Source organism: Mytilus californianus, unplaced genomic scaffold (assembly GCF_021869535.1).
Source record: "Mytilus californianus isolate M0D057914Y unplaced genomic scaffold, xbMytCali1.0.p SCAF_14, whole genome shotgun sequence".
Taxonomy (NCBI): Eukaryota; Metazoa; Mollusca; class Bivalvia; order Mytilida; family Mytilidae; genus Mytilus; species Mytilus californianus.
The window spans coordinates 33,801,545-33,827,844 of record NW_026262626.1 but is presented as its reverse complement, the minus strand read 5'-3'; the positions used below and the strand labels follow the sequence as shown (position 1 = coordinate 33,827,844).

The 26,300-nt window shown below is 33.7% G+C and overlaps 1 protein-coding gene across 2 annotated transcripts in view; it reads left to right on the top strand.

The window, feature by feature from the left end:
• The window catches only part of LOC127724640 (nuclear pore complex protein Nup205-like), a 263,442-nt gene extending 259,712 nt beyond the window's left edge, over positions 1 to 3,730 (top strand). For both annotated transcript variants that reach the window (XM_052231664.1, XM_052231663.1), the window contains one exon: positions 3,548 to 3,730. In XM_052231664.1, the coding sequence (XP_052087624.1) occupies positions 3,548 to 3,631 (84 nt within the window). In that variant the 3' untranslated portion in view covers positions 3,632 to 3,730. The remainder of the gene's footprint in view (positions 1 to 3,547) is intronic.
• The last annotated feature ends 22,570 nt before the right edge of the window (positions 3,731 to 26,300 follow it).

Genomic DNA, 26,300 nt, shown 5'->3' with positions numbered 1-26,300 from the left:
TCGATTCCCAGTGAAGGCATATAAAAATTTAAAAAAATAGGGGTAAGTTTTTAAATTAATTCCATTAGTGAACAGAAATCAATAAATTAGCCAATTCTAACATAATGAAATTAGGCACACAAAGGAAACAATTGAATATAATTTGGTGAGTCCATTTCAGCGACAGATTTAGGAACGTTGATTTTAGAAAAAGAATCCATGGTAAATGAATAGGCTGACGTCACGACAATGGTTTAAGTAAATGTAGATTCTGTACTTTGGCAACTTCCCAAAAATGTTTGCTGGTATCAATTTGTCAAAGTGTATAAAAGTAAAGCATTTACATCTTTATTTGATAGATATTCTGTAATAATGTCTCATTTTGGCATTATGTGGCCTGCAACAAAAGTTACAGTATCAAGACATAGGTATTGGCGGTGGTGGTGGCACAAACTATTTGTTTAAAGGTTTATATTTCAGAAGGTAGAAGACCTGGATGCTTAATACCTTGTGTGGGGATACCTTATGTTACAAAGTTTCCGTCTGTCTTATTAGTCCCCTACCGACGAAGTCGAAGGGACTTTAGGTTTGCACTCTGTCCGTCTGTCTGTCTGTCTGTCTGTCCATCAGTCAGTGCCGCAAATCAGTTTTCCAGACTTTTTTTCTTCGTGCTTGAAGATAGTGATTTGATATTTGGTTTATTGATTTATCATGACAAGTTACAGTTCAAGTTCAATTTTCACGACTTTAGCTTTTCTCCTTGTTCAGTTAAAGCCCTTTCCCTAGAATTAAATTTTTGATGAAATACTTATTAATCAGTAGATTTCTGTTCAAAGGGAAATAACTCATTTTTTAAAAGACAAAATGACATTTTGGATTTTTTTCCTTTTCTTTGGTAAATTGTTTGAAGAATTTAGTGGTAGGTTTGTTTGTCATTCTTGAAGATATTATTTGATAATTAGTATATAGTTATATCATGACAAGTTACAGATCAAGTTGGAATTTTGTTCCAGTCTGATAATTTTGTGCAAAGTTATGGTCTTTGGACATAGAAAATTCACTTAAATAATCTGTTTTCAACGGTTTTTTTGTCATGCTTGAAGATTTTGACTTGATATTTTTATGTAGTTTACACGATGACAAGTTATAGATTAGAATTTCTTTCCATTACAATGAATTTTTAACGGGTAGGGGACTATGTATTGCCATGCAATACTCACAATGCTTGTTTGCATTGAACTTGACCTTATTTACATGGTTCAGTGACTGCTTGAAAAAAAAAAAGTTTTTTATGCCCCCGCCATAGGCAATGAGGGCATTAAGTGCTACCCATGATGGTCTGTCCGTCTTTCCGTCCAATTTTCGTTTCCACACTCTAACAAAGTTTTACTCATCATTTTATGAAACTCATAACAATGGTAAGAACCAAAACTCGTAGACAGAATTCAATTTGGGCAGCGAGTCATTTATCGTTCTAGAGTTATGCCCCTTTTTTACTTTGATAATTGCAAATTTTTCGGTTTCCGCACTCTAAACTTAAGTTTGTCTCATTAAAATTTTATGAAACTCATAAACAATGCTAAGAATGACAACACACAGAGAGAATGTGGTGTATAGAATGATTGTTATGGGTACATGTCAGTCTGACAAGTTTCATCTGACCTTGACCTTATTTTCAAGGTTAATTGGTCAATGTTAAGTGTTTGCGTTTTGGTCTGTTTTTCATCTCTATTTCCTTTACCAACCATGCAAGACCCTCATGTGTAGTCAAGGTCATTAAAAAAAAAACCTCATCGTATTTCCTTTAAATACTTAAATTTAAAATTATGTATTCTAATATCAACTACCTCCAGATAGAAAATAAAGTAAAGCTGTATATTAATTCTATATAGCCTTAACGTAGCACACCCCACTAATGAATCCCAGTAGATTTTTTATTTTCACATACTTTTTAGATCTTTTTATGCTGAATCCCAATAATTCAAAGAAAAAGGGGGTCACCAGGCTCATTTTTTCCTCAAACAGAATCGAAATGTGTGATTTTGACCCTATTTTCAAACATTTCCAGCCTTTCAACAACAAAGGCTACATCAAATTCTATGACCTTTAGAACTAAGTCAGTATATACTGTGAAACGGGTGGCTTGTGGATTGATTTAAAACTATGAAAGAAACAATAAGAGGGGGTATGGCTTGGCTTGAATTGATATAGTATCATACATTAATATTTCAATGGTTTATAAATGCAATGAAAAAATTAAATTAAAGTTTTAAATTATATTCAGTTAATACTTAACCATGTGAATATGTTTTGGAAACTGTTCGATTAAAATATAAAAAAAATGTCCTCTCAATACTTAAATTCACCTGAAAAAAGTTTGTACGCGTTATGACCTATGATTTTCTTCTTCAATGTAGGTCATGACCTGCATTTTCATTTTCATAGGTTGATAGGTATGATCCACCAGTTTTCAGATGAAGTGGATGTAAGCAATTACTATACATCCTTCAACAATGGGAAAAAACCATAATGTATAGGCGGCTATAAAAAGCTTGGAGATGAAAAATGTGAAACAATTCATTCAAGATAACTAATGGCCTAATTTATAACAGAACAATCAGGTTTTGAATTACAGACTTTTGTATAATTTTGATATAATTTGTCCCAAAAGTAAAACACTACTCTGTAAAAATCTTTTTGAGATAAAGCAGGTGCGATTTTTTTAATTTGAATTTATTGTCTGAAAGAAATACAATACAAAATTATTGTGTGTGAGGGCTAATAGCTTCTTTGTTAGCAGCAGGAAAATCATGATAGGATATACAAGCTCTTCAACAGTATTAACTGGGAGATATATACTCCATATGCAGGCCTTACTAAAATGCTGCTACATAGAAATGAAAAGTTCGCAATAAGAAGCTGAAATAAACTCTTGTCGTAAAGTGATCCTCAGTGTCAATTTCTAGATGTAAGTCAAGATACGAGGCAGACCACAAATTGAAATGTTCAATGAATTGGAATTTTTTATTCCCCAGCCGTAGGCAACGGGTGCATTAACTATTACCCTTGACAGTCCGTCCCTCTGTCTGTCTTTCCGTCTCTCTAACTTAAGTTTGCCTCAACCAAATTTTATGAAACTCATACACAATGCTAAGAACCAAAACTGCCAGACAGTTTTAATTTGGGCAGTGAGTCGCTTACTGTTCTAGAGTTATGCCCTTTATAACTTGGAAAATTGCAAAGCTTGAGCCGGGTCATTTGTGTCCTCAGACACATTCTTGAGCCGAGGCATTTGTGTCCTTAGACACATTCTTCTTTTATCTGTAAGGTTGTATGCAGACTTTGGCAAAACAACAAAATCAAATATCCAAGAAAATGCAAGTTGTTCTCAATCAACGAAAACTGGTACTCACAAAAATAAATGAAGCCATAGTATCCAGTTGAACAGTTTGATTTGATGAAACATGGGGTCAGAATTTTGAATGAACTGCAAAAGTTTTTTTTCACTTCTTATCAAGTCACAGTAATTACATATACATATTATTTATCAATTTTTCTACTTTTTCAGAGTTTTTGCAAAAACAGAACCCACTATGGATTTGTTGAAGCATTGATCAGGAGATTGAGAAGATTATTAAGATTACAGACTTGATCACATTGAACATAATATGATGCTGTTACATATTCATACTTATCATGTCAGTTTTTTTCTGATTCTTCTGGTCTGATTAAAATAAAAATGGGATTTTTATTTTATATTTTTATGAAAAAAGGCATTACGCATTGACGCCATTCCATGTAAAGTTCATATGTTTCAAACACTTAATACTATATATTTTAAGTTAATATATGGCCCAATGGCTTGTGGAGCTTATACTAGACTAGCTAATTGATGGCATTATTGGTTGTTAGTAAACTTCTGAATCTTGCACTCTATTTTGTTAATTAGGGACCCTGTCAACTAGATAGCGGTGCCCCATAGTAATCACTCTGTCTGTCCATCTGTCACCACTCCTCTGTCGTATGATAAGTCAAGATTGCCTCAACTGATTTCAAATGTGTTTAGGCATAATATTTCTATCTATAAAAGGAAAATTCCTTTCAATTTTTGTGAAATTTTGATAAAAATTATGGTAAAATTTTTGTCAATGGTTAAAAAAATCCCAAATTTTGAGAAACATCATTTTGTGCTAGAAATTATCTGGGATTGGGTCTATTACTTTAAAAAGTAATTGATTAAATTACAAGTGCTTTTCTCTTTTAATGTAATCGATTACTGTCATCATATTATAAAGCTAATTTAGTGAAAAATTGTGCTTTTAATATTTTTGCTATATACATGTCATCAAGAACTTTAGATATACTGTAAACCAACTAATTTTTCGTGACTTTGTGAGTTGAAAAATAACGCGAATATAAATCGTCGCGAACATGTAAAACTTGGATCTTTCATTATTTAACTTCAAGTAAATTTGAAAATCACGAAATTAAATCACTGCGAAATGGGCCAGAAAAGACTTAATGCAAAAATAAGTTGGTTTACAGTAATCAGTGTAACATTTGTATTGTTTTAACAGTTTGATAGCATAGATAAGTGTCATTTCTGTGTCAAAGACATAAAACTGTTTTTATTCCCCCGCGACAAAATGCCGGGGGGGGGCATATTAATTTACCCCTGTCCGTTCATCCGTCCGGATTAGGATACATTGTTTGTCTGGCTATCTCCTCTTACAGTTTTGGAGGTACACCATTATTATTTTGTAGGATGTTCATACACATAATGAAGGTGTGCATGGCCACAGGATTTTGTTTTTTTTCAAATATTCTGAAAATGACAGGTAGTTAGACTTGGTTATTTTATAGCTCACCTGGCCCTTCAAGTGAGCTTTTCTATCACTTGGCGTCCGTCGTCGTCGTTGTTAACATTTTGAACTTCTTCTAGAGAACCACTCAATGGAATGAAACCAAACATGGCATGAATGTTCCTTGTGAGGTGCTGACAAAGTGTTGTTACTTTGAAGCCGATCCATCATCCAAGATGGCCGCCAGCGGGGGACTTAGTTTAACATAGGACCCTATGGGAAATACATACAAATGTCTTCTTTTTAGAGAACCACTGAATGGAATGAAACCAAACATGGCATGCATGTTCCTTATGAGGTGCTGACAAAGTGTTGTTACTTTGAAGCCGATCCATCATCCAAGATGGCCACCAGCGGGGAGACTTCTTTTACCATAAGACCCTATTGGAAATACATACAAATGCTTCTCCTAGAGGTGCACTGAATGGAATGAAACCAAACATGGCATAAATGTTTCTTATGAGGTGCTGATGAAGTGTTGCTACTTTGTTGCTGATTTACTGTTCAAGATGGCCATCAGGATTTTTTATTAGATTACAGGGCCAATATTAAACCAAATTTGGCCTCACTCATTATTAGGGTATCTGTTATGATTTTAATCTATTTTAACATGATTTCCAAAACCAAAGTAGAATCAGGTGAGCGACACAGGCTCTTGAGAGTCTCTAGTTTGGTACTAGCTGCATAAAAAGATCATGGTTTTCAGGCTATCTCCTCCTACAGTTTTGGAGGTACAGCTTGAACATTTTGTAGGATGTTCATACACATAATGAAGGTGTGCATGGCGACAGGATTTTGATTTCTTTTAAATATTCTGAAAATGACAGGTAGTTTGAATTGGTCATTTTTTATGGTATTAGCTTCATAAAGAGATCATGGTTTGTCCAGCTATCTCCCCCTACGATTTTGGAGATACAGCTTTAATATTTTGTAGGATATTCATACACACAATGGAGGTGTGCATAGCCACAGGATTTTTATTTCTTTTAAATATTCTGAAAATGGCAGGTAGTTGGACTTAGTCATTTTTTTGGTACTAACTGCATAAAGAGATCATGTTTTGTCTAGCTATCTACTCCTACAGTTACATCATCATACATAGTGTTAAATTTATAATTTCCTATGGTCAGGCGGGGCCTTATTTGTGTCTTACAGACAGCGTAACAATTTCAAGTTGTATGCCAATGTCACTGTTTGTCAAATCTAATTTGTGGAACTATACTCATGCATATGGCAGAGCAGGTGGGGGGAGGGGGGGATTGTCCATATCTAGTTATTAATATGTTATATCTGCACACATTTTCAATAAGCAAATATTGACTAATTAATGACTAATCAAGTAGTCTTATTGTCAGTGAGGCATATCATATTTGATATTTATTCAACTTATTTTAAGAAGTCGGATGATATTGATTACAAAAACCAATGAAATATAAGCATGGCCATATGATCCTTGTGGCTTGATAGATCCTAATGATACTAACGCCATTTTAGTTATTCAAGCGAGTTTATGACGTGATGGGTGCCAAGTGATTTCAGTAGCCCTAGGTAATTTATAAGGAGGGCTTCTCTTTCAACTTTCTCCTCTCCATGTTAATGCAATCTTTCTTTTCATTGTATTGTATACACTTATATTCATTTGTATCTTAATTGTTTGTTGTTTAAAAGTGTCTATTTGAAAAAAGGAAGATTGGAATTGATTTTCGGGGGTTATGGACCTAACTGTTTATGAAAAAGGGTCCAAAAACAATACTTTTCTTATATATTTTGTACTTTGTATAAATTGCTTGTTTCTTGACCAATTTCAATAGGGTTTGATTCAAAGTCTTGAATTCTTTGGGATTTTAATATGCTGAATCTAACCGTGTATTTAGATTTTTGATTTTGGGCTGGTTTTCAAATTGGTCCACATTAAGGTCCAAAGGGTCCCAAAATTAAACTTAGCTTGATTTTAACAAAAAATGAATTCAAGGGTTTTTTTGATATGCTGAATTTAAACATGTATTTAGATTTTTGATTTTTGGCCCAGTTATCAAGTTGGTCAAAAGGGTCCAAAATTAAACTTTTTTTGATTTCTTCAAAAATTGAATTCTTGAGGTTCTTTGATATGCTGAATCTAACCATGTATTTACATTTTGGATATTAGACAATAAGGGAGCTACCATTTGATTTTTATGGGGGCTTGGATGAAATTTAAAAAAAAGGCAGGACAGGAGTTTTGAGTTAAAAAAAAAAAGGCAGGATGAGCAACTTTGCAAATAAAAAAAGAGGAAGGATGACAATTTATGTAAAAATGTCAAGATAAACTAATAAAAAAAAAGGACCAAATAGAGTGAAAAATAAAAATGCAGGACAGAGATTACAACTAAAAAAAAATGCAGGACAAAATTTTCATCATACCCCCCCTAATTTGAGAATTAAAATTAATAGTAAAATAATAATGAGGGTTATATACAGTCTGGTATAAATATTAATGTTTTAATAAAAAAGAATATATACCGAAATGTTAAAACCATGATCGAACTCTATTTACACCTAAAAGTGCGAGTGAACTATTTACATATAGACACATAGATTCTCAGTTTAATCTCTGTATTTCTTATTCGCTAGAGGTTTAAGAACTTATAAAATTCAGATGTTGCTTGATGGAGCTATATGTTTATCATTATAGACATAATTATATATATTTTGGTTTTTAAATTATATTCGCCCTTTCATGTTTCATTTTATTTATATATGATAAAAGTTTAACGAGTAGATAAAACTTTTAAAATCTAAAATATCTTATTTGTTTTTGATTTTGTTTCCTAGAGGGGATATACTTATTATGGTCAAAGTTAACTCTACTAGAATTGGACTTAGTTTTTTTTTAAATTAACCAAATCATTTATTTTAAATAGTATTTTGTTTTCTAGTCCAAATTAACCTCTTTATATGATGCTTGATTACTTGCACCCAGGACCTTTTGCCTCATTCTGTCCTGTTACAACTAATAATTGGTTGAGTAATGTTCTTCTAACATGTAGATCATAGCATAGCTTTGTGCTTATTTTTTCTATTTCTATTGCGTTTTCTTGGTTGATATTAAGAATATTCAATTCCAGTTTGGTACAGTCTATGATTGTTTGCATTAATAGTTCTTTATTTCCATTGAAATGTTGATGCCACTTATTCTGTCCAATGGTATTCACTATCTGTTGTTTAAGTTCTGGTAAGACCCTTTGTCTTTGTTCATTTAACGCTGGGCATCTGAGTATAAAATGCACTATATCTTCCTTTTCAATTTGACACAACTGACATTTCTGTTCTTCAGTGTTTCCAGTGAATCTCTGAATATGTTCTTGTAGTAGATAAGTTCTTGTCAGAAACCTAGCTTTGATGTTTGCCTTTTTAACTTCATATGTCAACGGTGGTAAAGTTCTCCACACCAGATGGACTTCATGGATTTTAAGTATTTGAGTGTTGCATCGTTTCAATGTGTTTTTTCATCCATTTCTTTTTATACAACTGCAAAAATTTTGCGGTCGTATATTGGTATCACGTTGTAATCGTCCGAAGACACGTTGGTTTCCGGACAATAACTTTTGTTTAAGTGTATGGATTTCTATGAAATTTTACCATAAGGTTTATGACCACAAAAGGAAGGTTTGGGGGTTATGGTCCTAACAGTTCAGGAATTAGGGGCCAAAATGGGGCACAAATAAGCATTTTTATAGTTTCTAGACAATAACTTGTGAAATGGTTTATGGATCTCTCTGAAATTATACCACAAGTTACCATATCACAAAGGGATGGTAAAAATTTGCTTTGGGGGGTTATGGCTCAAATTGTTTAGGAATTAGGGGCAAAAAAAGGAGAAAACAAGGGTTTCCAGGTTAATGGACAATTACTTAAGTACAAAACATAATTTTAAAGCAGTGTAAGGGAGGTAATTCAAACACATATTGTCAAATTACCTCCCTTACACTGCTTGCAAATCATTTATAAAGAAATGTATTGTCTTTAGGTGATTAGCTGCCAATTTATTTTTAGAAGTTACTATTTTAAAAATGTTTTATAAAGGTTATTTAATTATAGCCATGATTATGTATGTGAAGGAATTTTATTTTTAGATATTACTATATAATGTTGCTGATGAAAGTGTTTTAATTCTAGGCATGATTATGATGTCATTTTCTATTTTAATACTTTTATGATGTATTTAAATGGGGTTTTATGGTTGCAAAGTCCTAGCTGTCAATTTATTTTTAGAAGTTACTTTTAAATGCTGATGAAGAAATTTTACTTTTAGATATTACTGTTAAAAGTTGCTGATGAAGTTTTTTTAATTTTAGCCGTGACTATGATGTTATTTTCTATTTTAATACTTTTATGATGTATCTAAATGGGCCTTTATGGTTAAAAAAAGGCATTTTTCTAGTTTCCAGACAGGAACTTGTGATTAAGTGTATGGATCTCTCTAAAATTGTACTACAAGATTCCATACTACAAAGGAAAGACAGAAATTGAGTTTGATGGTTAACGCTAAAAGGGGGATTCAAAAAGTTTGGGTGGAAAAGGGGGGGGGGGGGGGGGTTCCGATTTTTTTTAAAAGGGTTCATATTTTTTTCTTCAAAATTTTCAAAATTTCAAATTTTTGAAAAGTTTCAAGAAGAAATCTTCAATTGCACAGTATTGTGCATTAGATTTGTAAGATCTTTGACCACATTTATTTTGTGTCAGAAACCTATATTATGTCAAAAATTTGATCCCAATCCAAATTCAGATAGTATCAAGCTTTAATATTGTGTCCAAATTTGCCCCAACTGTTCAGGGTTCGACCACTGCGGTCGTATCATGCTGCGCTCAGCGAAGCATTTAATTGTAGGATGGTTGACCACTTACCGGCAATAGTTCGGTTAATGTCTTTTTTCCATTGCATTTTAGATGGCAATTGATCTTTGAATTCTGAGATTGTTGGTAAATTATAATATTTTAAGATCTCTTGTGTTCTCGAGAAAAGCTATCCGAGTTTCCTGCATTTACTATCATCTGCCTTTCCATAAGATTTTTCAGCTTGGTGTTTTCTGATGCCAGTATTGAGTATAAGAGGCTTAGCTGCCTTTTGTGCATTTCTGCTTCTATTGGTAATGCTCCTAATAACATATATACTGCTGCAGTAGCTGTTCTTATGGGTAGTGATTGAAAGCATCTAAGAGTTTTTAGGTGGAATTGTTTCAACTCTGACATTTGGGTCGAATTAAGAGGTAGGATTTCTAATCCATACAGTAGTCTGGGTATCACATAGGTTTGATATATCTTATATGCCGTTCTAGGGTTTAGTCCTTGTCCATTTAGACCAACAGGTATTAGAGTGTAAAGTGTTCTCCTGGCTACACTTATATGTTCTTGTATGTTCAATTTTGTTTCATTTTTACCTGCTCTTATAATTCCTAATGGGTTGTCTGTTCCTGTTGTATTGGATTTTCTCCCAGAGTAATTGGATGATGTTGGTGGCTTGTTTTGGTCCTCTCTGTTTTGATGAGTGTACTTTTTTGTGGATGAATATTGTATCGATGTTGACAGGAGTATTTGTAGGAAATATCTAACATTCCTTGGATTTCTGTTTCATCAATGGTCATCAGTACAATATCGTCAGCACAGAGTGGGCTTCCACAATACTCAAGTCCTATGTTTAGTCCTAGTCCTCTCCTTTCTAATTCCTCTGGCAAGTTGTTGATATATAGCTTATATAGGTGAGTTGACAATACTCCTCCTTGTCTTACTCCTTGGTGTATTGGAAATTGCTTGCTTATATAATTATTCCATTTAATTTTTGATGTCATATTACTATATAAGTCTTTTACCACTCTCCATATGTCAGGTGGTACTTCATAGAACAGCTTTTCCAGAAGAATCATGTGATGGACTACGTCAAAAGCTTTCTGGCTGTCTAGTGTAGCAAGAAACATAGTCATATTTTGCTGCTTTGCATGGACTATTCCCTCAGAGACTAGTAGTGCTGCCGTGATGGGAAACAGCCCTTGTGTAAATCCAAATTGCAGGTCTGTTTGGTTGTTATTTAGTTCTGTCATTTTGTCCAGTACTGCATATTCAAATATTTTTCCGAGGGCAGATGTTACTGTTATTCCTCTGTAGTTAGTTGGTAATGTGGAGTTTTTGCCTTTTTTATGTACAGGTGTCATGATTCCTGTCTTGAATACTTTAGAAATTTCACCTGTCTGCATTATGTTATTAAATAGAGACAGTATATTTGGGGTTGTGCTTCTACCTGCATATTTGAAATGTTTTGCTGTCAGCGAGTATTCATCTGCTGTTTTTCCTGAAATAAGCTTGGCTATTGCTCTTCAATAAATGTTGTGATACTGGATTCCTGTATTGTATGTTTAATAACATTGTTCATTAATGCTGTCTATACTTGCTCTCTTCTAAGAACTCTTCATCATAATGCTCTTCATTTGATGGGACAGCTAGTTTTTCATAATAATCTGCAAATATTTGCGATTGTTCCTCTTGATTTGTTACTTCTTAATGTTCTCATCTTTAATTAATGTTGATTTTGTATCTTTAGACTCATGTTTGTTTCTTCGGATCAGTCTATAAAAAGTCTGAATTTGGTTTATTCATTAGGTTGTTAAAAAAGTTTTGTTTATCAGTATGGTCTTCTTTCCTTATTTGGTTTCTTAGCTCTCGTTTATTCTTTTTCATTTCTTGATATTCTAGATTTTCTGCATTCTTTGGTCTATCTTTTTGTTTCCATGCATAGAATGCCTTTTTATTTTTCTCTATACATTCCTTTACCTTTCCATTTCGGTCCTTTAAGGGAGACTATTTTCTTGACCACGCTCATTTTGCTGGTATCCTGTAGGATATCTATGATATTTATTGCATGTTCTACATCAGTTTCATTTTGCATTTCAGGCTTTTACTTGACTGACTTTTTGTTGGTAATTTTCTGTGTCCGTTTATTCCCATTTCAAAATAGTTTTCTTCTTGCCAGTTGAGTTGCTTATACCATTTTGTTTAACGATCAGATTGGTTTTCGCCCTGACTGGTACATGTGCTGAGCTGTTGATGGAGTCTTGGTCCATAATAGTTGATTCTAGAAGGTTAGAACCCCTGAAGTTTTCTAAGATGTTATCTATCTGTGAGGTGGAATTTCCATTATGATGATAAAATGTTGGTCTGTGAGCATTTATCATTGTATTTTTAAGCTGTTGTTGCCTGCAAAAGTTCTTAAGTAGTTTGTCATGATAATTGTTTCTATTAGACATGAGTGTTCCATTCAGGTCACCAATGATAAATACATTGTGTGTTTGTTCATATTTCTCAATCATTGAATTAAGTTTTTCCAAATGTTCTCTGTATTCTTTTTCTGATCCTGTCGCCATTGTTGGCATATAGTTATTAATCAGTACTATTTTGACTGGTTCAGATTGAATTTCTACTACGATAATTCTCTCTTCTTTTTCTAATTTCCTGACCTTATGGGATATCGTTTGTGGCCATATAGTTATTACTCCCCCTTTACCCCTTTTTCTATGTAAGTCCAGATCAATAAGGGAATCATCAAAGCATGATATATGGTAGTCATGATCAGGCATGATTTCTTTTATTTTGGTTGATTCATGTCCATGCAGCCAGTGTTCTTGTAGACATAGTATTGAATTTGCTTTAAGTAGTTCTTTTAGATACAGTTTATTACCCTTAATTCCCTCAATGTTCATTGTGACAATCTCTAACATTGTCTCAGTAGAATTTTCGTCTCTTTCTCTATTTGTTTGTGGTCTGGAGGTTCCTTTGGAAGGCCTGTCTTGTCTAAAAAATACTGTTCAGAATTTTTTTCCTCTGCTGTATGTTGATTTGTTAGAATGTTATTTGGGATATGACCGTTGCTTGTTTCTATCTTTTCTTTGTCTGGTACTGGTGTAGCTTTTTCTCTATTTTGTGTTTTGGCCTCCACTGATATTGTATTTACTTCTTCGCCCTGTTGGTTGTATGCTGTAGTCAATGGGTTTTCTTTGCTGATGGCATTTGGTTCTTCATATATTGAGGACTCAGGTGTTGCTTGTGCCAGTTTAACTTCTCTTTCTTCATTTTGTTTATATGTTATGAGTGCTCTAACCTGATTTTCTGCTTGCCTTTGAGTATTTAATTCAGTTCTATAGTCAAGAGTCTCTTTATCTTTATTCTCCTGCATTTCATTTATCACTTTCTTATGGTTATGGTGGTAGCTTGTTTGTTGATAAGCTGGTGATTGATGTCTATTTTGGAATCCCATCAGGTAGGTTGAGGGGCAGAGTTCTAGCATAGGTCCAGGTTGCCATGTTGGTTTCATGTTATTAGCAATTCCTGGGTTATATAAAGTTGGACAGTTACGGTGTAATTGATCATGTTGAGGTTTACTTTGTCCTGGATGATACCCGCTTTGTCCCATTAGATGGAATTGACCTTGCCCTGAGTTACATTGCCTTTGATCATTTTGATGAAGTTGATCTTGCCCTGGATTGTACTGCATTTGATAATTTTGATGAAATTGACCTTGTCCTAGAATGTATTGCCTTGGGTCATTTTAATGAAATTTACCTTGCCCTGGATTGTACTGTCTTTCATCATTTTGATGAAATTGTCCTTGGCCTGTATTATACTGCCTATGACCATTTTGATGAAATTGACCCTGCCCTAGCTTGAATTGCCTTTGATCATTTTGATGCAATTGACCTTGTCCTGGATTGTACTGCCTATGATCATTTTGATGAGACTGACTTTGCCCTGGATTGAATTGCCTTGGGTCAATTTGATGATATTGTCTTTGCCCTGGGTTGTACTGCCTATGATCATTTTGATAAAATTGACTTTGCCATGGATTGAGTTGCCTTGGATCATTTTGATGACATTGACTTATTCCATGATTATTCCATCTAGGATCGTTTTGTTGCCATTGATATTGGATCTTGATTGTAAAGCCTTGGATCGTTTTCATGAAATTGATTTTGTTTTTGGGTATTCCATCTTGGGTCATTTTGATGAAATTGCCCTGGCCCTTGATCATACCCTCTTGGATCATTTTGTGGGTGTTGATTCTGATTTTGTCCTTCCCGTTTAAGTGGATATGTGGGTTCTTTTTGGGATTGTATCTTCATCTGAGTTGTTATAGATGTGTTAAAACACATGAATTGAACCATCTGGCTTTCTAGTTGCTTTCATTTCCACCATTTGTCCCTGCATTTCCAGTCTAATCTTTTTCTCTAGTTCATCTCGCATTTGTTCAATATTGTTTCTGTCCCGGACGTCTTGCTCTATATTGGTTTGCCTGTATTGATTTTCTGCAGGTCCTTCATTTTTTTGCATACTTTGCATATTTTTCTTTAATAAATCTTTAGTTTTATCTTGGTTCTTAATACGCTATTCTAGTGAGCTTACATAGGCTATCTGTTCTAATTCCAGTTTTCGGTTTTGTTGGTTTTTTGTGTTGGTTCTCTTAGCTGTTTGTTTCTGGTTCTGTTTGTCTATATGTCTATTGTTTTCAGTTGTATCTACCAGTGGTTGTTTCATATTGGTTTCGTCCTCTATCTGATGAAGGGATTGTTTGTTCATCTTGCTTGATTCCTTTTCTTTAGGACTGGTATTCATTTCAATGTAGTTCTCAGTATACTATATTCATTACTTGGGTTCTCCTGTCATTTTCTATTTCTTGGTCATTGGTATGTACTTTGTCTGTTAAATTGGAAGTGGTCTTTTGACACAATTCATTGGACTCTTTCTTTTCCTCTATCTCTAAAGGATGTTGTTGTACCTTTTCATATGTAGATAGTGGTTTTTGATCAATATCAATATTAGAGTTGTGATAGTTTCCCTAAAGAGAGCCTCGTCATTACAAAGTTCATATATGTAAGGTATACTTGGGTCAATCTTTCGAACTTCCATTTCTGTAAGCTTAAGACAGGCATAGTGCAACCATTCATTACATTCATCACAGGCTATTGTATTATTTCCTGCTTCTTCATTGCATATTGGACATTTGTAACTATATTCAGTGTGTTTTTGGTCATCAATTTGGTGGAGTTGTTTGTCTTGTTGTTTTTGGTCATTGTCAATTTCTTGGGTTCTTGCTGTAGATCTTTCTTCCTTGTTTACGTCTTCTAGTTCTTCTCTCTGATCCTTACAGTCAGATGAATTAGTTAATTTCAGAGTTTCAGCCATACTCTGACTCAGCTCATCCAATGCTGGTTGCGTTTGCTGTATGAATTCCTGTATCGGCTTCAGTATTTGTTCTGTGAAGATACTAATATCAGAACCATTGACTAGGATGGAATTATTTGTCCTGTATGAGTTTATCGTGCATTTTGACTGCTTTCCGTTAATTTCAATCAGCTTTCTTTTTGTAAATCTTCTATACATCCTCTACTTGAGGTCCTCTTTCTTCATAATTTTGGTGTTGTGATGTATGATATGTGTTAGTAAAGGGGACTGTAAAAAGTTGAGCCTTGAGATTTGTTCGGAATACATCAAATGCCGCCGTGCTAGGCTCTATATACAAGTTTCCAGCTTTAAGAGTCACTTCTATATGTTTTGAATTACATTTGTTAACCTTTTTGGAAAGGGCATTTTGTTTATTTAGTTTATATCCTTTATTTTTGCCTCTCACGTCCTGTTGCTCTTGGGATGACAGGTGTAGTTGGGTTCTAGATCTTTCACTTCTCCGTTGTGATTTTGACAATTGTATTTCATTTTGTTTTGCTGTGGCCATTTTGCTTGCTTCGAGCTTGGTTTCTATCTTGCTTGGAGTATATTAAGCCTATAGAACAAGCTCAAACCTTGCTTGATGTTTGTCAATGGTCAAGAGAGCAAGTTCAAACCTTGCTTCATGTTTATCAATGGTCAGGAGTGCAAGTTCTAGCCTTGCTTAATGTTTATAATAGTGTGAAGAGCAAGCTCGAACCTTGCTTGATGTTTATTAGTAGTCAGTAGAGCAAGCTCAAACCTTGCTAGATGTTTATCAACGGTCGGGAGCGCAAGCTCTAACCTTGTTTGATGTTTATCAGCGGTCAGGCGAGCAACCTCAGACCTTGCCTGATGTTTATTAGTTGTCAGGAGAGCAAGCTCGAACCTTGCTTAATGTTTATTAATAGTCAGGAGAGCAAGCTCAAACCTTGCTAGATGTTTATCAACGGTCGGGCACGCAAGCTCAAACCTTGCTAGATGTTAATCAACGGTCAGGAGAGCAAGCTCAAACCTTGCTTGATGTTTATTAATAGTCAGAGGAGCAAGCTCAAACCTTGCTTGATGTTTATTAATAGTCAGGAGAGCAAGCTCAAACCTTGCTAGATGTTTATCAACAGTTGTACATCAAAGATACCAGAACTTTCAACCATTATTCAAATATCTTAAATGTTATTCCAAATTTATTTTATCAAAATATATATAAAATAGTATATAAAGCAACCTAATAAATGTTCACATTGACACCTTTGTTTTGTAAAACCAAGAGTTTAATATAATAATAATAATAATAATAAAAATAAAACTTTCATAGCAATCCTTGATAACCTTTTAAAAAAGGAAATCTATTCCAAAGTTGCAGTACAAATTTATTTTAATTAAATTTAAATATGCTTTGTCAAAATTAAAGACTTGGCATACAAGAAGCACTTTAACAAGGTTTAATTACCTTAGTACAATTGTGTTTTACAGGTAAAAAGAAAACCCTATATTTCTTAAACTCGTGTATTACTTATCTAGTGAATTCAAAAGGCCTTGTGATTTAAGTTTTACAGGATGTTATTTTCAATGGATGTAATTAAAAATTTATTACTCTCTGTCCAGGTGTGATCTTTTTAATCAGTGTGCCCCATGCAGGATGTATTACTTTATAGTTTACCTCTAGTCAGAAGAAATATTTTATTCATTTCTTTAATTTTTTATCCCTTTTTAAAATATATATATATCCTAAATTATATTAAGAATGGATATATTTCTGATATATTAAGGTTAAACAATGTCAGTGATTTTGTTGGCTGTTGTTACCTCATTAAAAAGATAGTTATATAACTGATATATGTAAACATGAAACCTAACAAAGTTTTTCTATTTAACAAGACTCAGACTTTAAAATTAGTTAATTTAACTATCTCGATTTGATAAATCTGAGAATCATGTAAGAATGTAAAAATCTATTTTTATATATATATTTTTATTTTATAGGGGCTTGTCAGTTAAAAAGAAAGTTATTTTAACAATCAAAATTATAAAAAGTAGAGGTTATTTGGTCGAGTATGGTTCAGATTGGTCGAGTATTGTTCAGACCTTTGGTCGAGTATTGTTCAGACCTTTGGTCGAGTATGGTTCAGACTGAAAAAAATAGGTCGAGAGCTGGTCAAGTATTGGTCGAGTACAGGTCGAGAATGGGTTAAGACTGTTTCAGACTGGTCGAGTAATAGTTCAGACTATTTTCGATAGCAAAGATAAGGGTTAAGTACAAATCAGTACAGTCGAGTATGGTTATTACTGGGTCGAGTAATATTAAGTAAAATTCAGACCAATTCAGACTGGTCGAGTACAGATATAGGCCATTTCAGACTTTTACTGGTTTGTAGTGGTTTCATTGCATTTAAAAGATAATGTGATTTTGTGGCTCCCTCAAGCCAAGATTCTTAGAGAAAAACCTCCGACTTTATTACATAGATGTTGGTTATAACATTTGAAACATAGATTACTCACCTGTTTGTTCATGTTGTGCTCGCCTTCATTGTTTACAAAAAGCCATAAACAACCTTTGCAATCCATAAAACCTCATGCTGAGTCACAAAAGTCGAGCGCACCCTAGAAGGTGTGCTTGAATAGTTCCATATTTGTACTTGTTTTAGCTTATATCAGTTGAATATAGACAAAAATAATGGAACTCCTTATTAGAGAAGGTATAAATGGCCAAGTTGGTATAATTGTATTGTTTACATCTTTAAAAGTTTAATGTAGGTTCATAATTTAGGACCATTTACATCTTATATACGTGTGTATAGTTAAATTATAGTATGGATCTTCGAAATATTTGTAAACTTTTAAAGTTCTTTTTTTGTACATAATCATAATTTCCGCCGAAAAAAATCCACTGAAAGATAAAAGATTGATCTTTTTTTTAAAACATTAACTTGCATCTTTGCCCTCGGCAACAGTTTTTTTTTTTTTTTGGGAAATCCTAAAAAGGGGCAAATATCTCATCGAAATGAGAAAGTCAGGAACAGAAATCAGAAGCAGTTACATGTCACAAATGAGAAGTCATCAAAGCTTAAGATTGTACAATAAACTACATGCAAAAAGATGCTAGAATATATCCATAAAAACTGCACTATACCTCAATTGGTCTATCTCACTATATATGTGTCAAATGGTGGATTATACCTCAATTGACAAATAATCCTCCAATTAATGGTTATTCCTGACCTGACAGATGGGCCGGCTTTTGAAGTGGCCGGTGAACCCTCGTTTTTGTGTCAAATTTACAACTCTAGTTACATAAATTGATAAAAGCAACTTAGCAAGCTGCTTAAGTGAACAATACATCTATTGCTCGTTTGTTGTCGGTATTGAAGATAAAAGTAAAGTATTTTGCTCTATTTGTTCGAAAATAGATTTGTACAAGTTGTTTTATTTGTGAAACTTGGAGGGGGGGGGAACAGAAAATTCCTTTGCCAGGGGGAGTAGTATAGAATTGACAGTTCTGCCCCACATGCAGAAATTTAGGTGAGAAGCGTATTTCTGCAAAAATATCTATTTTTCATACATGCAGAAATTTAGGTGATTTTTATAAAAAATGAACATATTTGTTGAGGAAGGTAACAAGCCTATAAATTTTATAATTTTCAAATAGGAGTGAGAGATATTAAAATAGGTAGTTTTTATAAACAAAACGTGAAAACGAAAGAAGGAAAGTAAAAGTAGAAAATAATGAAAGTATAAAAATGGAATAGGAGTGAGAGATATTTAAATAGGTAATTTTTTTTTTATAAACAAAGAATAAAAATAAAAGAATGACAAATGATAGTATAAGTATGATGGACCCAATGGCTATGCTCATGGCAGCACTACCTAAACCACTCAATGCACCCACTCCCAAAGCGGGGTGTACACTCTTTGCTAACATGGGAAGAGCTCTCATAGCCATACCGGCCAAAATGGGGGAGAATCCACCTTCTTTTTGTATGTTTTGTTTGAGTTGTTTTACAAATTAGATTTCAAGGTCACCATAAGCAGTTGGTCAACATATATTATGTGTGTATCTGGACTTATCATGGTCTAAGATATTAAAATATTATAAATGTGGTCTGATCCATAAATTTATAGATTGTATAGTATATTGGATAGTATCATCATTAGAAGAAAATCAGACAGAGGCAAAAATTGCACAATGCCAAGGTTTCGCATGATAAAAAAGTTGAGGGTATAGTAAAAGGAGTATTATTGGGTGTGTTAACAGGGTTAGCATGTCCTGCTATTCATGCAAGTCCAGAGACACACATAATATTAGTTGACCAATTGTTTATGGTGACCTTGAAATCTAATTTGATACTGCACAGTAATGGGGAAGCAAGTTCCTGTCTTTTCTGATCCATTGTCAAGGAGATAAATCATGCACTTTTATCTTACTTGTTTTTTTCCTCAGGATGAATGAATGTACCTTTTATTTACTGACTATCACCATAAAGCTCATATGGAAGCTTAATTCCTCCAAAGTCTCCAGTTTTGTCCTGCTTGCGACAAAAGTCGCAGAATACAAGACATGGATGCTAATCTGGCGACAGTTTTAACTATTTATATAAAGTTTTATATTTCAGAGAGTAGAAATCCTGTATGTTTCATACTTAAAATGTATAAAGAAACATGATGTTAAGCCTGGATGTTTCATACTTAAAATGTATAAAGACAAGAGTGCACACGCTGAAATGTCTCGCCTTCTTTACAAACTATTGATTTTATGTTGATAGTCCTAAATATAAAGCTTTACTACAAGTAACACATAAACTTAACATGATCCAAGAAAATGAGGTCAAGGTCAGATAAACCAAACGAGAAATACATGTACACCTTACAATCATTCAATAAACCAAACATAGTTGACCTATTGCTTATAGTTTCTCAGAAACAGTCTTAACCAAAAAACTTAACATTGAACAATGAACCATGAAAATGAGGTCAAGCTCAGATGAACCATGCCAGACAGACATGTACATCTTACAATCAATGAATGCATTAAATATAGTTGACCTATTGCTCATAGTATCTAAGAAACAAACTTAACCATGAAAACTTAACATTGACCAATGAACCATGAAAATGAGGTTAAGGTCAGATGATAACTGGCAGACAGACATATACACCTTACAATCCTTCCATACAACAAATATAGTTGATCTATTGCTTATAGTTGAAGAAAAACAGACCAAAACACAAAAACTTAACACTGAGAAATGAACCGTGAAAATGAGGTCAAGGTCAAATAAAACCTGCGAGACTGACATGTTCATCATAAAATATTTCCATACACCAAATATAGTTGATCTATTGCATAAAGTATTAGAAAAAAAGACCAAAATTCAAACTTAACTTTGACCACTGAACCATGAAAATGAGGTCAAGGTCAGATGACACCTACCAGTTGGACATGTACACCTTACAATCATTCAATATACCAAATATAGTAGACCTACTGCTTATAGTATCTGATATATGGATTTGACAACGAAAACTTAACCTTGTTCACTGATCCATGAAATGAGGTCGAGGTCAAATGAAAATTGTCTGACGGGCATGAGGACCTTGCAAGGTACGCACATATAAAATACAGTTACCTATTACTCGTAATAAAAAAGAAATTAACATTACAAAAAATGTTGACTTTTTTTCAAGTAGTCACTGAACCATGAAAATGAGGTCAAGGACAATGGACATATGACAGACGACAACATAAGGCATCTATATACAAAGTATGAGGCATCCAGGTCTGCTAGCTTCTAAAATATAAAGCTTTTAAGAAGTTAGCTAACGCCGCCGGATCACTATCCCTATGTCGAGCTTTCTGCGACAAAAGTCGCAGGCTCGACAAAAACTTATGTGAAGAAGTTTCTGTCAAGTCATATGTCCATTGTCCTTATCCTCATTTTCATGGTCTAGTAACTCCTTAAAAAATTGAAAACAACACGTTTAATAATTTCATGCGTCCGTAAAAAAGTACATGTGTAGTGATTTTATCTTGTGAATTTCTCACATTTTATGAGTAATAGGATAACTATATTTGGTATATGGAATCCAGGGTTTACATGTCTGTCATACAGGGTTCAACTTGTCTCTGATTTTGTTTTACCAATAAGTCCTATATACATGATATACATGTACCTAAATATAACGTTAAGGTATATACAAGGTAAAAAATTTCAGACAAGTGCCTGTGTTCATGTGACCCAAACCTCATTTCACCTATCAGTGATAAAGTTTAATTCTTTGTGGTCAATTTCATTTCTCAGATACTATATAAAGCAGTAGGTCAAAATTTACATATGAACAATAAGAGATATTATACATGTTTATATATGTCAATAAGACAGCAACCGGATAACAAAAAATAACTAACATCTAGAATGAAACCTATATCTATAAATTCAACAGAAGGAAATGACAACTGCCTATATAATGTGTCAAGCTCTTAAATGTCCTATGTCTGTAAAAGTACTGAATAAATTTAGTAGAAATATTTTATTCATTGTGTCTGTGGCAATCATACCACATCTATTTTTATATAGGTCTGCCATATGCATTTAACAAACAATTCTCCAAATAACAAAAAACATTACGACATGCCTAACAACAAGTACAGCAGCAGGGTTCGTGGTTTGGGACAGGTACATGAAATGTAATAGGATTAAAATAGTTTTTGTGTCGCCTGTGACTCGTCGCAGAATGCGAGACATATAAATTACAATCAGTATAATCGAACGGCAGCGAAAACTATTTGAATAAAGTATTATATTATTATATACATTTTTCTCTATTCTTTATACTGTTTGCCCATTATTCTCTATATTTTAGCACCCCATTATTCTCTATTCTTTATTTTTTCGGTCCATTTTTCTTTTTTTGTACATAATCATAATTTCCGCCGAAAAAAAATCCACTGAAAGATAAAAGATTGATCTTTTTTTTAAAACATTAACTTGCATCTTTGCCCCCGGCAACAGTTTTTTTTTCTTTTGGGAAATCCTAAAAAGGGGCAAAAATCTCATCGAAATGAGAAAGTCAGGAACAGAAATCAGAAGCAGTTACATGTCACAAATGAGAACTCATCAAAGCTTAAGATTGTACAATAAACTACATGCAAAAAGGTGCTAGAATATATCCATAAAAACTGCACTATACCTCAATTGGTCTATCTCACTATATATGTGTCAAATGGTGGATTATACCTCAATTGACAAATAATCCACCAATTAATGGTTATTCCTGACCTCACAGATGGGCCGGCTTTTGAAGTGGCCGCTGAACCCTCGTTTTTGTGTCAAATTTACAACTCTAGTAACATAAATTGATAAAAGCAACTTAGCAAGCTGCTTAAGTGAACAATACATCTATTGCTCGTTTGTTGTCGGTATTGAAGATAAAAGTAAAGTATTTTGCTCTATTTGTTCGAAAATAGATTTGTACAAGTTGTTTTATTTGTGAAACTTGGAGGGGGGGAACAGAAAATTCCTTTGCCAGGGGGAGTAGTATAGAATTGACAGTTCTGCCCCACATGCAGAAATTTAGGTGAGAAGCGTATTTCTGCAAAAAAATCTATTTTTCATACATGCAGAAATTTAGGTGATTTTTATAAAAAATGAACATATTTGTTGAGGAAGGTAACAAGCCTATAAATTTTATAATTTTCAAATAGGAGTGAGAGATATTAAAATAGGTAGTTTTTATAAACAAAACGTGAAAACGAAAGAAGGAAAGTAAAAGTAGAAAATAATGAAAGTATAAAAATGGAATAGGAGTGAGAGATATTTAAATAGGTAATTTTTTTTATAAACAAAGAATAAAAATAAAAGAATGACAAATGATAGTATAAGTATGATGGAAAAACAATTCCCCAAGTTAAAGAAAACATTCATGAAAAATTAGCTGTACTTAAAGATATGAAACAATATTAAATTGGCGTGATTTACCACAAATGAAAGGTTATTTGATTGGGAATGTTCAAAATGTATTAATGAAGCATAGTGAAGCAAATTTTAACATTAAAAATTGAAACGGGTGAAAATGTGAAAATGTGAAAGTGTGGGCTTGTAGTGGATTATTGAATAAAGAGGATTTAGAAGGACAATTTGTAGTAAGTACAGGTATAGAAGAAAGCATGAAAACCGGTCATAAATACCACAGTTATTTGATAATAGAACAAACAAGGTTATGATGTAAGCGTAGCATGGTCTTTTTTAGGTTGTCGTTTGTGTTGTTTTTCATCGTAGTAAGAGTCTAAACGTGTAACACTACCTGTAAACTCTATGTCATTAATGTCATCATCATCCACAGCCTTACTGACTGCATTTTCGATCTTGGATTTAGAGGTTCTAATTAGGTGTACAGTATCTATGTTTTTTACGTTTTTTATCAATACGTTTAGATAATACCGTTAACTTTCCTTGGAGTTCAGTATTTTTGATATTTTACTTTTTCCCAGCGAATTAATGACTTCTAGTGAACTTAAAGGTATGCAAGTAATGGCTCCGTTTCCTGCTGCAGCTGTACTGAGTGCACTGGTTGTTCAAATAACATTTAGAACAGAACAGGTTCCAAATGCGTGGAAATCATCCTATCTAGTTTGTTGTACGTTTTTTAAATTTTGGTATATTTAAGCATCTCTACCTCTAGAAGGTGTTCAACGGATCGAATTTTATCTTCTCGATACGTTTGCTTGTTAGGGTCTAGTTCATCCATTTATTTTTACAACTTAAAGAAGGATTCCTAAGAGGGAATGTTTTTGAAGGAACTGTTAGGACCTAGAATTAACCACTAACCATAAAACTGTTTACCATGTTTTAAGTACAAACCATTTCCATAGGTAGAAGGGAGTTGACCTGGGGTGAGATATAGACCTTTACCACGAGCTTTCACACAACACACATTACCTCCGCGTTTAAGGTAACCTCCACCATTAAGGTAGATACCAGACCCAATGGCTATGCTCATGGCAGCACTACCTAAACCACTCAATGCACCCACTCCCAAAGCGGGGAGTACACTCTTTGCTAACATGGGAAGAGCTCTCATAGCCATACCGGCCAAAATGGGGGAGAATCCACCTTCTTTTTGTATGTTTTGTTTGAGTTGTTTTACAAATTAGATTTCAAGGTCACCATAAGCAGTTGGTCAACATATATTATGTGTGTATCTGGACTTATCATGGTCTAAGATATTAAAATATTATAAATGTGGTCTGATCCATAAATTTATAGATTGTATAGTAGATTGGATAGTATCATCATTAGAAGAAAATCTGACAGAGGCAAAAATTGCACAATGCCAAGGTTTCGCATGATAAAAAAGTTGAGGGTATAGTAAAAGGAGTATTATTGGGTGTGTTAACAGGGTTAGCATGTCCTGCTATTCATGCAAGTCCAGAGACACACATAATATTAATTGACCAATTGTTTCTGGTGACCTTGAAATCTAATTTGATACTGCACAGTAATGGGGAAGCAAGTTCCTGTCATTTCTGATCCATTGTCAAGGAGATAAATCATGCACTTTTATCTTACTTGTTTTTTTCCTCAGGATGAATGAATGTACCTTTTATTTACTGACTATCACCATAAAGCTCATATGGAAGCTTAATTCCTCCAAAGTCTCCAGTTTTGTCCTGCTTGCGACAAAAGTCGCAGAATACAAGACATGGATGCTAATCTGGCGACAGTTTTAACTATTTATATAAAGTTTTATATTTCAGAGAGTAGAAATCCTGTATGTTTCATACTTAAAATGTATAAAGAAACATGATGTTAAGCCTGGATGTTTCATACTTAAAATGTATAAAGACAAGAGTGCACACGCTGAAATGTCTCGCCTTCTTTACAAACTATTGATTTTATGTTGATAGTCCTAAATATAAAGCTTTACTACAAGTAACACATAAACTTAACATGATCCAAGAAAATGAGGTCAAGGTCAGATAAACCAAACGAGAAATACATGTACACCTTACAATCATTCAATAAACCAAACATAGTTGACCTATTGCTTATAGTTTCTCAGAAACAGTCTTAACCAAAAAACTTAACATTGACCAATGAACCATGAAAATGAGGTCAAGGTCAGATGAACCATGCCAGACAGACATGTACATCTTACAATCAATGAATGCATTAAATATAGTTGACCTATTGCTCATAGTATCTAAGAAACAAACTTAACCATGAAAACTTAACATTGACCAATGAACCATGAAAATGAGGTTAAGGTCAGATGATAACTGCCAGACAGACATACACACCTTACAATCCTTCCATACAACAAATATAGTTGATCTATTGCTTATATTTGAAGAAAAACAGACCAAAACACAAAAACTTAACACTGAGAAATGAACCGTGAAAATGAGGTCAAGGTCAAATAAAACCTGCGAGACTGACATGTTCATCATAAAATATTTCCATACACCAAATATAGTTGATCTATTGCATAAAGTATTAGAAAAAAAGACCAAAACTCAAACTTAACTTTGACCACTGAACCATGAAAATGAGGTCAAGGTCAGATGACACCTACCAGTTGGACATGTACACCTTACAATCATTCAATATACCAAATATAGTAGACCTACTGCTTATAGTATCTGATATATGGATTTGACAACGAAAACTTAACCTTGTTCACTGATCCATGAAATGAGGTCGAGGTCAAATGAAAATTGTCTGACGGGCATGAGGACCTTGCAAGGTACGCACATATAAAATACAGTTACCTATTACTCGTAATAAAAAAGAAATTAACATTACAAAAAATGTTGACTTTTTTTCAAGTAGTCACTGAACCATGAAAATGAGGTCAAGGACAATAGACATATGACAGACGACAACATAAGGCATCTATATACAAAGTATGAGGCATCCAGGTCTTCTAGCTTCTAAAATATAAAGCTTTTAAGAAGTTAGCTAACGCCGCCGGATCACTATCCCTATGTCGAGCTTTCTGCGACAAAAGTCGCAGGCTCGACAAAAACTTATGTGAAGAAGTTTCTGTCAAGTCATATGTCCATTGTCCTTATCCTCATTTTCATGGTCTAGTAACTCCTTAAAAAATTGAAAACAACACGTTTAATAATTTCATGCGTCCGAAGCGCTTTTCTGGATTTACCTTCATCAGGAACGCTCAAAGCCAAACATTTGAAATCCGAGGGATGTATAAGTACCCAAATAGTTGAAGAGCTATATGACT